The 15,346-nt window shown below is 41.8% G+C and overlaps 1 protein-coding gene across 1 annotated transcript in view; it reads right to left on the minus strand.

Annotated features, from left to right (window-relative positions):
* The window catches only part of LOC115386507 (E3 ubiquitin-protein ligase rnf213-alpha-like), an 86,698-nt gene that overhangs the window by 62,114 nt on the left and 9,238 nt on the right, over nt 1-15,346 (minus strand). Inside the window, exons 7-12 of the mRNA XM_030088842.1 lie at nt 8,900-9,099; nt 8,498-8,787; nt 8,155-8,411; nt 7,794-8,006; nt 1,754-1,946; nt 384-439 (exon numbers count right to left, since the gene is read on the minus strand). Coding sequence (XP_029944702.1) covers nt 384-439; nt 1,754-1,946; nt 7,794-8,006; nt 8,155-8,411; nt 8,498-8,787; nt 8,900-9,099 — 1,209 coding nt within the window. The remainder of the gene's footprint in view (nt 1-383; nt 440-1,753; nt 1,947-7,793; nt 8,007-8,154; nt 8,412-8,497; nt 8,788-8,899; nt 9,100-15,346) is intronic.

Raw genomic sequence — 15,346 nt, forward strand, 5'->3', positions numbered from 1 at the left:
TAAATCAATTTAATATGTATTCCAATGGAAGCAGTTTTTCGGTTGATTCTAAGATCTTATTTTGAAAAGATCTTATTTTGAAAATGTCATTTCACACCCTAAAATAATTTTTTGACTAAAAATGACTTTAACCCCATTTCTTCAATCTGTAAAAAGAGCCATGAAGGCCAATGCCACTAAAATTTGAGATGGGTCATGTTCCACCTCTGCAATGGTTTCTGCCTGATTTTCTCAGAGACAGCTAGTTAACATTATTAATTAATAATTGTCTCCATTATAATATATAGGTATCTACATATAGCATACATACACACGTCTTTCAGACCTGCGGTCTTTATGTCTAAACAGTCAACTGAACTCTGGTTGAATTTGAAGTCAATCACCTGTATCGTTCTTGATCAAGATTTTCCTTGATGTGTGAGAGAAGGCCAGATACTGCCTGAAAAGAAAAAAAAAAAACAAACATAAAATGTAGTTTTTGTTCTGGCACTCAAGATTTTTGATTTATCCTTGTCTTAATCAAACATAATGAAAATAGGTAACCCAGTAACCTACACCAGACCAACGATGAGACAAATAAGAAATTCAGAATTATAATTAGTGTATTTTAGGGCTGTCACATTTTATAGCATTGATTAGATTAATCAATTCGAAAGATTAATAATTGCACACTTGAGTGCAAATTCATTGACAATTGAATTGTGAGTTGGCTTATTTAGAGACATGTCATACTTGTAGTACTCATTTTGAATTGCTGTATTGAGTCAGCGTTCATATTCTTTTAGAATTTAGAGTTTGCTTAAGTGCCTATTTAAGACTTGGCCTTATTTTCTACCTGATTTTTTTACTCTGTATTTGTACTTCATTTTTGAATATTGCACCAAGCTTAATTTGTTTGCTGGGATGTGCTTGACCTTTTTCTTCTTTTGCATTTAATTCATGAAACAAATTGAAAGTGTTATTTGAGATTTTATTTTGTTATTGTATTGTGTTATATTGGATCGTAATGATTTTTTTGTTTACTGCTGAGCACTCGAAAAAACATAAACAAACAAACAAACAAACAAACAAGATGCCTGATCGGGCTTAGAATTTATTTTGGACAAGATGCCCTGACTTAGGTATCATTCATCATCAATAAAATTGTGGATTTCAAATCTGCTCTTCTCAGTGTACTCATTTGACGAGTCATGCACTACAATTCTGTAACGTCCTAGAATCTGAATTATTTATTTGGGGACCTAATGCAGATATGAGCTGTGTTACGGCTACAGCCGTATTGCTTGTGGCCTGTGTTGTGTGCGTGTGCATGTGTGGCTGTTTTTCCCTCTGCTTCACCTTCAGGCTCTCAGGCATGGAGGTGATTATTGAATGGCTGAGGCACCAGACCATCGGGGAGAGCACGCCGTCCTCCAATCACGGGTGCATAGCCAGTGGTTTTGTGTTGTTTAGATATCAGTTCGGGAACACTTTTTGGAGTAGTTTTCTTTCTCGTCGTTTTGTTGAGTTTGACTTTTGGTGTCCCTTAGTTTCTGTTACCCTTTTTAATTATTAAACACCTCTGTTTACCTTTACCATCTGAGTTTTATGTTACTTCCTTCCTCCTTTAAGAGCCGTGGTCATAACAAGCTGAAAATGTGATCATTTAGGTTCATTAATTAAAAATCTTGTAATCAATTAGATTATTTTTTCTGATCCCCTGACAGCACTAGTTATTATCAAATATCTTAATTCTATGGCAAGTATCACCTACCTCATGAGAATTAGCAGTAATTTCTGCAGGAGCACGCTTAGTGAAAACTTCAAGTATGTCCAAAAGCTCAGCTTTTAAGTTTGAGCTGCACTCCCTCAGTTCATCAAGAGACATGAAGTACAAGCAGGAACGGACTGAAAGAGGATCCACCTCCACCAGGTGACTGTTGTTTGTCATCACCTTTAGCAGTGCCCTGAAAAGAAAACAGAATTCATAACATTGGAAAGAGCACATTAACATAAATTCAGGGTTGGGGTGTAATGCATTAGTGTTACATAATAAAGACACAAAAAATGTGACTGTAATCCATGACAGTATTGTATTTTTTTGGGCTATAAGGCACACTTAAAATCCTTTAAAGGAGAACTATGCAAGATTTGCTTTAGCACTCCCCCTACTGGTCTCCTGTGAAAGGTCACTGTTGTAAACATCCTCCGCATCTCAGCTCAGTGCAGCGATCTCACTCGTGCTCACTTCTACCAGAGGAGGTGCCACTCCTCTTTATTTTTCAGTTACCAAACGGAAATGAGGACCAATCAACACATCATGCAAAGATCGTCTCTTTGCAACACAATGACAGATATCGCACTCCAACAGCTTTTGTACTTGTAATCCCGTATGAATGCCGTAAAGCAGGTTTGTTCTCGCGAGATGTAGTCGGATCCGCTCTTCTGAAAATGCAAGCTCTGTTTTCAGGACACAGACCCCGGGGAGAGTGAAGGGACAGGAATAATATAAAGTCAACTTGGGGAATATTAAACAAGGTAATCAACACAAAAGAAAAAAAACTTCTATTCAAAGTACTTTGTAAAGGAAAATATTGAAATATATGTTGAAAAAGAAATTACAAATGAATTTTGTGAATACTTTGCTAATGTGGGACCAAATCTCACAGCGAATATTCCAAAAAATAATATCTAATATAAATGAAAATTTAATAAATAATTAAATAAACAGTATTTTTCTTGAAAAGGTGGAAAAGGAGGAAATCTTAAAAATTGTACAAAATTTTGGAAATAAGAGATTGACTGATAGTGAGGGGTTGGATATGATCATTGTGAAAAGCATAATCGAATTTGTAATTGAGCCATTCACTCACATTTGTAATCAATTATTAACCACGGGAGTTTTCCCTAATGAAATGGAATTGGCCAAAGTCAAACACTTGTATAAAAGCGGTGATAAACACAACTTCTCTAACTATCGTCCAATCTCATTACTTCCACAGTTTTCAAAAATATTGGAGAAGGTATTTTCAACAAGACTTAACAATTTCTTACAGAAACATGGTGGTTTGACCTCTCATACGCTGAGCTTCCTGGTCATGTCCGCGGCTGCGGTGCTGATAATAGTGGACCTTGGTCCAGTTATCATCTCTCTCCCACATGCATACACCCTCCCAGTGGAGCACAAGCCCAAATTACTATGAAAAAGAAACAAAAAAAAAGAAAGGAAAAAAGAAAAACCACGAGGGAAAATGAAACTTAGTTTAGAACTGCGGACCGGGGGAATCCGACTGTTTAATTATAACAAATAAATTATTATTCTGATGGCGACTGTGAGGAACGAGGCTGAGCACTCTCAGCATCTGACTCAGAGCCAGTTTCTGGTAACCTGACACGCCACATGGACAGGTTCATATGTCCGCCACGGAAATATTTCACAGGTCCATCTGGGTAGCCGCTCTTCCGATTTGATTTCAGAGGCGGGACCTTCAAAACAATCCGTAGTTGACGATTGGACGACCGTTCAAACCAAAGAAGAAGCAGATTGGACGACCGTTCTGATTGACACGCGACACACTCACCACAGACCAATCCACATCAAGCCACGGTGTGACAGAGCTGACGTGCGCTGCTGCTGAGAAGCAGGAGACATCGTTTCCTGACAAATAGACGTTAAGTGATGTTCTGTGCTCCTCTTTAAAAGAAGAAATTGAGTCGCTTTCTTATAAAACTGCAGATATGGCCGTGTCCGCGGAGATCGCTTTGCATGCCGCCATTGTTTTCAAACTTTCATGCGCTTCCCGCTGTCGTCACGTCTTCTCGTCACTTCCGCTCCTCCCGTACCTCCCGCCTCTTTCCCCTGATTGGGCCGGCAACATTTTAACCCGGTGAAATCACTGGTCTATGGAGCGCTACAAGATGGGATCTGCAGGATTTAGGAACTGAATCAGGCAGGCCCATCTGCTATGCAAGGTTAAGTTTCTGGCTCTGTTGGCTCAAATTGGTAGGACTGGGTGTGATGTGCTGCGGGCACATGGTGTGTTTTTTTTTGTTGTTGTTGTTGTTGTTTTTTTATGTACAGTTTTTTTTTTCTTCCGTTCAGGTATTTAGTGAATATTGATCCTGTTTTGTGTTTTGTTACCTTTTTGTTGAAGTAATTATCTTTCTCTTTTTTTCGGGTTTTCATTGGATCGAGTTGCGCCGCCGCACCATAAATAGCAGCGTGGAGGCGGCACTCTTTGTCGGGTCGCTGTCTCTCTCTCCCTCTCTCGCTCGCACCTCGTTACACCTGCCACGCCAGGTGCTCTCGCAGGCGCACCTTGGACTCTGGCTCCGTCAGGCAGCATGGTGCTGGCCAGATCATGCTAGCCAACTAGCCGGCTTCGTGTTTTTTCCTTTTTCCTTTTTTTTCCCTTTTTTGATCGCTGTCGTTTTTTGTCCAGGTGTGACCAGCTGTCCCGCTTTCGTTTTTCTTTTGATCGGGTTTAGTCGGGGTTTTTGTGTCTTTAGTTTGGACGAGGGATCAGCTGCTACGGCTGCATAGCAGCTGGGCTGTGATCTCGTCTTTTTCTTAAAGGGGCTGTATCATGCAAAATTCACTTTTTGTATGTTTTAACCTTGTTATATAGTCATGTACTCACCAAAAACACCCCCAAAGCGTTTTTTTTCCTTGGTGCCTGCGTGTTTAACCTTTCCTCCTTGTTGTGCTGCTCAGAGAGGCAGCCCCTCCCGCACCCGTGAAAACGCTCTGTTTTCCCACATTAACGTCACACGGAGAAGATGGCTCCCCTGAGCCCTCCCTCCCACAGGCCCTCGGCAATCAGCGTGGCCGCTTTTTCTGACTCTGATTACGGAGATAAACTTTAACCATCATCTGAAAGCAACAGTCAAGCAAGAGCAAGAGTCTGAAGGGTCTGAAGGGTCTGCGCTTGGTGAATTTCTCACCGGAAAAGATGTTTTTGCGTGTCTTTGCGTGTCGAGAAGCTGGAGCTAAAGAGCTAAAGCTAGCCAGCGTATTTGTTTTGAAGCGCTGATTGGTTGAAGCACGCTGTCAGTCAAAGTCCACACGGGGAGAGGCGGGATTTTCAGTGAAACGGAGCGTTTTCTCTTCCGGGTTTCAGAATTAGCCCCAGAAAATCTTTTATTTCACACAAAATTACTTTTTTTAGCACCAAAAATAAACTATTACCATGTTAGTGCCATTTCTAGGGCTTGGACTAGCTAAAAAAGCATGATACAGCCCCTTTAAGTTTGGCTGGCGCATCTGGGCCTTCTTTCGTTTGATACTTTGTTTTTTTTTATATATAATCTTTGGGGCACGGGTGATGAGGGTTCTCTTTCCTCCAGAACCTCGTCAGTTTCCAGCTCGAAGACGGCGCCACCTGTGGAAAGTGCCGAATAAATGTTTGAACCCTCATCCGGTGTTTGTCCTGTGTCCTTGAATAATATGTGTGACTCTCCGGATTATAACACTGGGTCCGTCTGATGAGGCTGTTTGCGCTAGCTTCCACTGTCACAGTCACACGGAGGCGGCTCCCCTCCCGCGTGTGGGCGTGGTTCCAGCGCTTCTAGCTGACACGCCCCCAGCGTTTCACAGCAGAGAGAAGTGCTTGTTTTGCCATGATTTTGAGACCTTATTTTATATACTTAGCAATTTTTTTTTAATCATTCAAATTTGGCTCAGTGGTTAATGACACATGTTTATGCAGTGTGACAAACTCGTAACACAAATTTATTTCTGCTTTACTTGGACTCTAACTAGGCAAGCTAAAGTTTTATTAGCTTGTTAACCTGTCAGTAACTTGACTGTCGAGAACAGCAGCATCTCCAGTGCTTACGTCAGAAAAAATCTGATGAAGGCAGCAATATCTTCATCCTGTATGGTGTATTTATTGGAGACCAGTGTTGGGTAGTAACGCGTTATTAGTAACGGCGTTACGTAACAACGTTACTTTTTTCAGTAACGAGTAACGTAATGCGTTCTTTTTTTTAATTCAGTAACTCCGTTTCCGTTACCAAACGTTGTGTTACTCCGTTCCTTTTGGCGAGGTTTCGTACAACGTTTTCATTGCAATGGTGCACCGTTCCTGTAACATTCCAGCGATCAATAAAGTTTTATTGAATTGAGAACAAAACATTCGGCGCTCTCTCTCCTGCGTCCGCGCTCAGGTCAGTGCCTCTCAACCACTCTGGTCTGATGAGCAACAAGATGGCACAGAAGAGTTTCCAATCGTGGAGATATTCGCATTATTTCACGCATTAATTATTGCGTGTGTGACTCCGGGGAACAACCTTTTCTTTTTCTTTTTTTTTTTACAAGGCATGATTTTCAGTAGAAATAAGACAAACTACTTCGACTATGATTTAATTTAATCCATTTATTAAACCCATTCGGCCCGACGGACTGTGGGTCCAGCAGCTGTACGCACCAATGCAGAGCGCGATGCACACCAATGGCAAATAGTTACTATCCCTGTGATATTTGGCAATTTTTTTTTATTCTGAAACATGCACATTTAGCTTCATTGTGCGTTTCTGCAGCACATTGCACATTGTTTATTTATTTGCATTTTGCATATATTATAGTTTACAGATTGCAAAGGGGATATTTTTGTTTTCCTGTGATATAAATGGCTATTTTTGTATTGAAATGCATGTGTTGTTAAGCATCAGTATGCATTTCATATTTCATTCGTTGTCTTTAACAGAAGTTCTTAGCTGTTGAGTGAAAGCTCGTTAATTTGTCCAATTTCATTGTGAATAATAGATTATATCTGAATGTCTATATTTGCTTTAAGCCACTTTATTTTTTTTGTAGGCTGTTGTTAAATAAAATAAATAGGTGTTTGGTGTTTGGGTTGGTGCACAATGGATAATATTCCATGGCTAGTTAGTAGTTACATTCAGTGATGTGGATGCAAATGAACTGAAATGGTCGGTTTCATCAACAGTTTGTAATATAACATCAGTACAGACTAAAATAAAGACTACAGGGGAGTTCAGTCAATCAGTCAACCTTTAAAAATAACTCAAAAGTTACTTTTTCAGTAACGCATTACTTTTTGGTTTAAGTAACTGGGTTACTGCGTTACTTTTTCATGAAGTAACTAATAACTTTAACTAGTTACTATTTGTCAGTAACTAGCACAACACTGTTGGAGACTGCATGTTACCTTCTGTCAAAGAGGGAATGAATGAACTCTGAACTCTCGAAAAAATATTGAGCATGGCATATCTGAGAACTAGCGTCTCATTGTGTTGAACACAAGATACTGCGCCTCGTTACAGCAGTACAATCACATTGTAAATTGAGTACATAATATAAATGTCTCTTAACACTGCCAATACAGCTACTTGTGCTGCTGCTGTACTGTAGAACTACCAGTGGAACTGATGGTGCTGATCCGAAGTCAGAAAGAAAGAGAAGAAATATGTCATGTTTTTGGTATTAACTGGGGCTGAGCTCACACAGTTCAGCTTGTATTCATAATTCTAAGAGCAGTGTGTGTAAGAGTTGTCGATACACTGAGAGGATAACACTGTGTTATCTTCTCAAAGTTTAATGTGTTATTAACACATTATATTTGTCCTTGTATTTTTTTTTTGGTTTGCTGGTGAATTAATCTAAAAGTTACATTACTTTTTTATTTAAGTAGACTGAGTAAGTAACTGATTCCTTTTTTTGACAAGTAACTTGCAATTGCACCGGATTACATTTTTAAAGTAACCCTCCCAACCCTGCATATATTGTATGAGGTTGTTTTCATAACAAATAATGATCTACAGCAGGTTTTCATGGATGTGTCAAAATTTACCTTCTGTCTTGACTGCTCATGTTGCGTGGGCGACCAATGTCAAGGCCTTGCAGACCTGCCCAGGATACCAAGGGCTGGGGGTTTCCAGGCGGTGGTCGTTCAAAGGGCTTTGTGGTGCCATTAAGCAGGTGGAGAAGTGGGAGTGCCATGATCCATTCAGGCATGTTTTCTTTTTTCACAATGTTTATCACATCCACCAAGGTCTCTGGCACACTGCAAAGAATTTGAGCATTTTAAGAGAAATACATTTGACAGTAAATAAGAGGAAACAAAGTTATTACCTGAGTCAGTATATTAGTGGCAAGAAATTAACATTCAATGTTTCCAGGACAAGATTATTTAAAACAAATCTGGTGCCTACCTCCTGATAACAGAAACCTCTTTGGAAAAATCTTCCCAGAACTGAAGGAAGCGATCCTTCTCCAGCTTCGGTAAGCAGAGCATGGCACAGAGCTGTTGAAGCTCACTTCTGTAGAGCTTGATGCGATACTGTCCCCGTACATGCAGCATGATCACTGCTGCTTTGAAGTCGTCCTGAATGAAGTAACCTTTCCTGTTTCTGTCACTGAGCTGAGGAATCACTGCTGTCAGCATGCAGTCTTTCAACAAATCCGTTACCTGAGGAGATAACCCAGTGATACAGAGAAATTGGTTAATTTCAACATATTTGAGAGCAATTATGAACACAAACGATGAGAACTTACATTTTCTTCACCATAGTTCAAACTGCTCCATTTCTTTGGTCTCTCTTCATACACATATGGGTCTTTATAAACCTGAAAAAACTGATACAGCTGGCTGATGAAACTTCTCAAGTTAGTCTCTGTCCAGTCACGGAGAATACCAAAAATGGTGCCCAGCATTATCCTCCCTGCAATCTCTCTGCCTTGAATCAAGCTTTTTCTTTGTTCTGACCACCAGTTATCCCAAGTACGTTTAACAACGTTTTTTGACGGCGGTGCACAGATGATGTCGTCATATTGATGCCAGTCCCCTTTAAAAAATGAAAACAGCAGGTTAGGGTAAAAAAAAAACCAGTAATAAGTAGGCAAAGAGATTAGGTTTGTGATATATATGCACCTTAATGAAATTATTATTATATTTACCATTTTCATTGATGAGGTGTTCTTTTACAAACAAACATCTGTTGGCGGGTTGTGTGGAATCTTGCTTGTATATGTACTCATACTTATAAGAACCCTTTTTGGTTTTGTAGACAAAGTATTTGTATGGGATCGACTTAGACACTTGATTTTTGGTTGTTTTCAAACAGCCTTCAATAAGAAACCCATGTTCTTGAAGGTTCCTGCAACAAATGAAACCAAAATTATTTTGTTTCACCATGCCATGAGGCAGAAGCACTGCCTGGCTCCTTTCAAGCCTTTTCAAGACAACTGTAAGACACCCCAGTCAACAAATTATGTACATTAGCTATCACCTCCATTGAGTGTTGCTGAAATCACTAAGCACATCAAGAAATCAATTCCAAAGCAAGACTTAGAAATTCAGCATCATATCACTTTTTCTGCTTTGCTAAGCCTCCTCCACCTCCTCTGATTGGCGATGGGACAAAATGTGGTCGGCATGGAGCGCATGACTGATTAGGGTACTGATCCAATAATCATTATGAACACCAAGCATGATATTTAATATCAAAACTATATTAAAGGGACTTAAGGCAAGATTTATGAAAAACAACACATGCATTTCCAGTTTATTCAATGCTAATTGGTCGTGAAGCATTAAAAACCTAAAATAACAGGCCAATCTGCGCATTAGAGATGCGCGGATGGCTCATTTTTTCATCCACAACCGCTTCTTAAAATCTCCATCCGCCCACTATCCGCCTGCACGAACGATTTTTTATCAGATTTCAAGACCGAACGCGTCCGCCATCAGCAGAATAGTGTTGAGGTGTATTGAAGTTGTTTGCTTTTTTTTTTTTGAGTGCTTCAACCGCAGCCCGCCCGAATGTAAGCGCGCGCCCGCTCCGCTCCTCTCTGTTTGCTCCGCCAGCCCCGAGAGCCGAGAGCGCCATTTATCAAGCTGGATCAAGCAGATCTCACCAGACATCAAGTCGGGAACGGAAAATACGAGAGAATGCTGTCAATTTTCGAATTAAAATAAAGTAAATTAACACACACACAAACACACACACACACACGGGGGGGGGGGGGGGGGGGGGGGGGGGGGGTAGAGATTGTCCAGGCACAGTTCACCAACAAGATGATGGAAAACACCGTGCTGCTTCCTTCTTTTATTGATTGGATGAACCCACAATCTCCTTCTTTGACGTCGGAGCCTCTGCAGCAACAAGTAGAGAGCCAGGACTCTCCTTCTCTCCACGGGCTCAGTCGATGTCTCCGGCGCGCAGAGCGCAGCAGAAAAAGGCTTCCTGTATGAACAGCCAAGCGCCTGCCGCTGCGCACGCAGGCACCTCGGCATCTTGCGTGAACCAGGCGTCAGTATGCTTCCCCGTCGCAGCGTAGCCGTTCCTACGCCGTGTACGCGGCTTGACGCGCACCGGAAGTGTTTGTGCGCGCTCCCGTGCCGCCTTGGCTGGTGGCTGCAGTTACCCACAGCGCCTATCGCGGCAGCACTGAGGTAAATTTTGTAAAGTTGCCTTAAGTCCCTTTAAACTGAAAATGCGAAATCAATAACACAAGTCATTCAAGTCATCGTGCCTCAAGTCAAGTTCAGAGTCTTTTATTTTAAAAAGTCATTTTAAAAAGTCCAAATGCAGTCTCAAGTCTTTAATTTGTAAACAAAGTCATGTGTCATCAAAACAGTGACTTGAGTTGACTTAACAAGTCCACATCTCTGGGATTAACCCAGCTGTGCATCATCATCATCATCATCATCATAACTATTTTTTTTTTTTTATATTGTTTAGATCTGCATTCCCTGATTCAAATTAAAAGTAAATAGTGTAGTTATTGATCAGATTTGCTGGCGGTAACAACTAAAGAGTCAGTATTTGGCACTTATTGACATACCTTAAAAGTAAGGGTGGACGATATGGCCTAAAATGTATATCATGGTACAATTTGATATATAAATTACAGCACAGTTTTTAATGGTTACCATAGCACACGGTAAAAGCATGGAAGCAGGATGTAGTTTTTAAACTATTAAATAACACAACTCAAGTTACTTTGAAGCCAAACCATTTCCAGATTATAGATCAGGGGGTCAACACTTGATTTGGCATCGGGCCAATTTTTGTTTGGGCATTTGAATCGCAGGTGGGCCACCCGCCATTACTAGAAGAAGAGCTCATCAAAAGGCGAGCGTGAGAGATCTTCTTCTTCTTCTTTTGAGTAATGGCGGGTGGCGACCAACAACTTAGGTGCACAGCGCCACCTACTGTATCTCTTGGTGAATGTACTTCAGGTTACATTCTAATCACCGTATTCACTTCAGAGATCAGCAAAACCGCAACAACATTTATCTCGCAACACCGGGCTGTCGTGGAGGAGTGGCGTGAGTGAACCATGAGGAAATATTGGTGAAACTAATGAGTTTTTGGACGATTAAAGCCGTTTTGGGAGCGGCGCTATACATGCCCCATCTGCTAACAGTATACGGATGTCTGCAGCTCAATTTTGGATCTAAATTTCTCCCGAAGTACTTTTCGTATCAGAAAACCCTTCTGGGTGAGTGTATTGTTCTACTTCATTCTATAAACAATGTGAAAACTGTTTAAACCGTTCGCATCCTTCAAATCACGTGAAATGTTATCTCAGCAAGGCTAAAAACACAACTTTTCGATCAGGCTGTTAACTGGCCTAATCATTTTTCTTACTGTCATCATTTATTTTTATTATGCAATTTTACTCTCTAACCCCGCCTTACTTATTTTCCATCAACGTTTTACCATATACTATTTTAAAGAGTTTTTTTGTTGTTTAACCCCAGTGTTTCTTGAGGGGAAGGGGGGGAGAGTCCTTCACACTAGGGGTCTGATCTGGCTTGTTGCTGGGGGTGCTGTGTGTGGATCTTCCAGTCCTGGCTTAGTGTGAGGGTTCCCTAGTCTGGCAGGGTGCTGGTGCCCCAGGAGGTTCAGCCCATGGCTTCTCTCGGTGTGGATGGCCCTAATGGTGGTGTTTTCCATGAGCTTCAGTGCCATGTGATTTCTCCCAATTGCAAGCGATGAAAGAAATTTGGAGTGTGTGTGTTTGTATGCATGTTTGTGTGTGTACATTCGTGGGGCAGCTGAGGTTCGGTGGGTAGAACGGTCGTCTTTCACTTGGGAAGTTGTTGGTTCCATTACCCATCTCCCCTGTCCATATGGTGAAGTTTCCTTGGGCAGAACACTGAATCCCTAACGGCTCCCAGGGAATGGATTGAGCACCTTGCATGGCAGAAACCTCCACTGGTGTGTGAATGGGTGACTGTGTGATAAGGCAGTGTCCAGCGCATTAGCCTCTGTTCAAACATCATAAAAAGCGCTATATAAGTGTAGTCCATTTACATTCGCGTGTGTGTGATTATGGTGAAGGTGTGACTACTTTTTTTTTATTTTATTATATACCGATCTTTGTTTTAAATGCTGTAGTGTTGTTATTTTAACATGAAAAGTGGCTTATGAAGTTTGATTTTATTTAAATTGAAGTACTTTTCTAACACCAGTATTTTTTCTTGTAATTGAGTTAATTGAGTACAATTTAAACAATGTAGCGCAGCGGTTAACCAAAACAATCATTCAGTTTGTGATACAAGCATGGAAATGTGTACACATATAGCCAAAGGCATTCCAAAAAGAAATGGATATGGAGGCATCATAAATTTTCGACATGGTGCCCATGGCAGCCATTTTTCAAAATGGCCGGCAGCAACAACAGTTGTCTTATGAGTAATGAATATAATATGATATTTAAGACATATTTACCATTCATAGTACTTGGTAAATGTCTTATGGATGATTGAAAAGTTGTCATGAATATTCAAGATGGCCGCCATTTTCAAGATGTTATTTGCAAAGAGGCACAATGCAGAATCAATTCCTCCAACCAAGGCTGCCCTACCAGATGCAGGCCAGTCCAGTTATGAACTTATCACCTGCAAATGTAAAAAGGGCTGCGTTGGGAAGTGCAAGTGCAAAAAATCTCAGTTACAGTGCATTGCCCTCTGTTTCTGTGAAGGCGTGTGAAGAGTCTTCCTTGTGATAGACCTAAAGCTGGGTTGAAACCTCTATTCTCTTCTATTGTAGTGGCTTCTATTGCTTCACTTCGTCACGCCAGTCTGCGTTGGTAAAAGAATCATGCCCCGCTGGAATCAAGGCGAAACACCCAGGAAAAAGGCAGTTCCAACTCCAAACACCAAAATCCTGTCTGTGTCTCCAAACAACATCAACACTGATTGGCTGTCAGGACACCATGGGTGGAGTTCTCGTCAATTGGCCACCCCCCTTTTCGCGCTGCGATCAGTCGTGTGTCGTGTCTTCTTTGAATTCACTTTGAATGTAATGACATCACTTGAACCATCCAGGTTTGGCCACAGTTAAGACGCATGTGAGCTAAAACGTTTGTAATTCAAATTCTGCATTAAGTAGTAAAAAAAAAAAAAAAAAAAAAAAAAAACCTTACAAAAAAACTTAAAAAAACCAAACAATTTAAAAAATCTGCATCAAGAAAAATATATAATTCGAAAAAGAGATCATCCATATGTAACCAGTCTGAAGAAATGGCGCCCATTTTGAATTTTCAATGAAATGTTCAATTATCAAAAAACTAGTGCTGGGCAACGCTTAAAGGGCAACTCCGGTTTTTTGACACCTGGACCTTATTTATAGGTGTGTGCATGCTCATATACTCACTCAGACAAACATCGTGCAGCTCGGAGTCCTTCAGAAGTTATTTATATCCAAACGATGTAGCCGCACTGTGGGGCTGTGGGGTGCCACAGCAATGGAGCGTTAGCGCTGGACATAATCTCTGCAAAGTCGCTCATTTCGGCTGTATTTTTCCTCCATCAGCGCTGGGTTGCCTTTCGGTCGGAAGGGGGGCCTCCGGCGGTGTCCCGCGGCCTGGCTTGGAGCGCGCATCCGCCGGGCGGCGGAGATCTGGATTCTCCCGGCGAGGAGAGAGCTCCGGCCTCGGCGCGGCGGGCCGTCGCGCGTCCCGCGGCCGGCCCGGAGCGCGCATCCGCCGGGGAGCGGAGATACGCATCCTCCCGGCGAGGAGAGACATCCAGCGGCCGCGCGCGAGCCGTGCGTCTTCGCCGGTGTCCGGAGCCTCCGTGGAGCAGCTGAGGGCCGTTTTCCAACTCGGCCCCTGGAAGTCAGACGCCGGGGCACCGTGACAGCCGAGGCCGACTCAAAGTGCCTCTCTGCTGGGGAGAGGAGCTCCGCTACGTTCCCATCTGAGCTAATTGTGGCTAAGTTAGCGAAAACTGTCAGCTCTTCAGATGACCCACCATAAGACGGTAGACGAGCTGACTTTATGATAACACTGGCGATGGATGAAGAAATACAGCCGAAATGAGCGACTTTGCAGAGATTATGTCCCGCACTAACGCTCCATTGCTGTGGCACCCCCGCTAGTGCGGCTACATCGTTTGGATCTAAATAACTTCTGAAGGACTCCGAGCTGCACGATGTTTGTCTGAGTGAGTATATGAGCATGCACACACCTATAAATAAGGTCCAGGTGTCAAAAAACCGGAGTTGCCCTTTAAATTTCTTAATCGCGATTAATCGCATAATTTTTCTGCGAAAAATCGTGATTAATCACATATTACGTATTTTCCGCACTATAAGGCGCACATAAAAGCCTCAAATTTTCTCAAAAACCCAACAGTGCGCCTTATAATCTGGTGCGCATTTTTTCCGGAAAATACGATAATAAAAACCACCTGGTAGTCAGTCCGCTGGCTTAACTGCGGTTCCCATAATTTTTTGCGATGTGATCACATGACAAACAACTTCTGGTTGCTTGTAGCTAAGCTAGCCAGTTCAAACAGAACGGCAAACAACAACGGCATCCACCTCTAACCCGTCAGTCACCATAATCACAGTTTGTCCTCCAGTCTCCCAGCCAGAGAGCACAGCGCGGGGGACGCTGGGGACGGCCGGGATGCCGTGAGCGTAGGCCTGTCACGATAACAAATTTTGCTGAACGATTAATTTTCCCAGAATTTATTGCAATAAACGATAATATTGCCATCTTTTTCTTCTTCTTTTTTTTGCAATTTTTTAATTAATGCAACAATTAGGGATGTACCGAAATGAAAATTCTTGGCGAAACCAAAACCGAAAAATCAGGAAACTGTTTTTCTGAAGCAAATAAGGCCCTAACAATGACACACATAATATTACAAAGCATTTATACCTCCAAAGGCCAACAGCGGTCTCACAGACCGCTGATAAAAAAAAAAAAAGACGCACTTCACGGGGGGTTTTTTCTGCCATTGATTTGTTTTGGTTCATATGCACGCATCTGAACAGGGAGCTCGCTCTGACAGCAGACAATCAGACAGACGGCCAAAAATATCAACCAAACCCCAAAAGAAAGACAATAAAAAGAGGCATAATGAAGAGATATAAGGTGGAA

Source organism: Salarias fasciatus, chromosome 4 (genome assembly GCF_902148845.1).
Source record: "Salarias fasciatus chromosome 4, fSalaFa1.1, whole genome shotgun sequence".
Classification (NCBI taxonomy): domain Eukaryota; kingdom Metazoa; phylum Chordata; class Actinopteri; order Blenniiformes; family Blenniidae; genus Salarias; species Salarias fasciatus.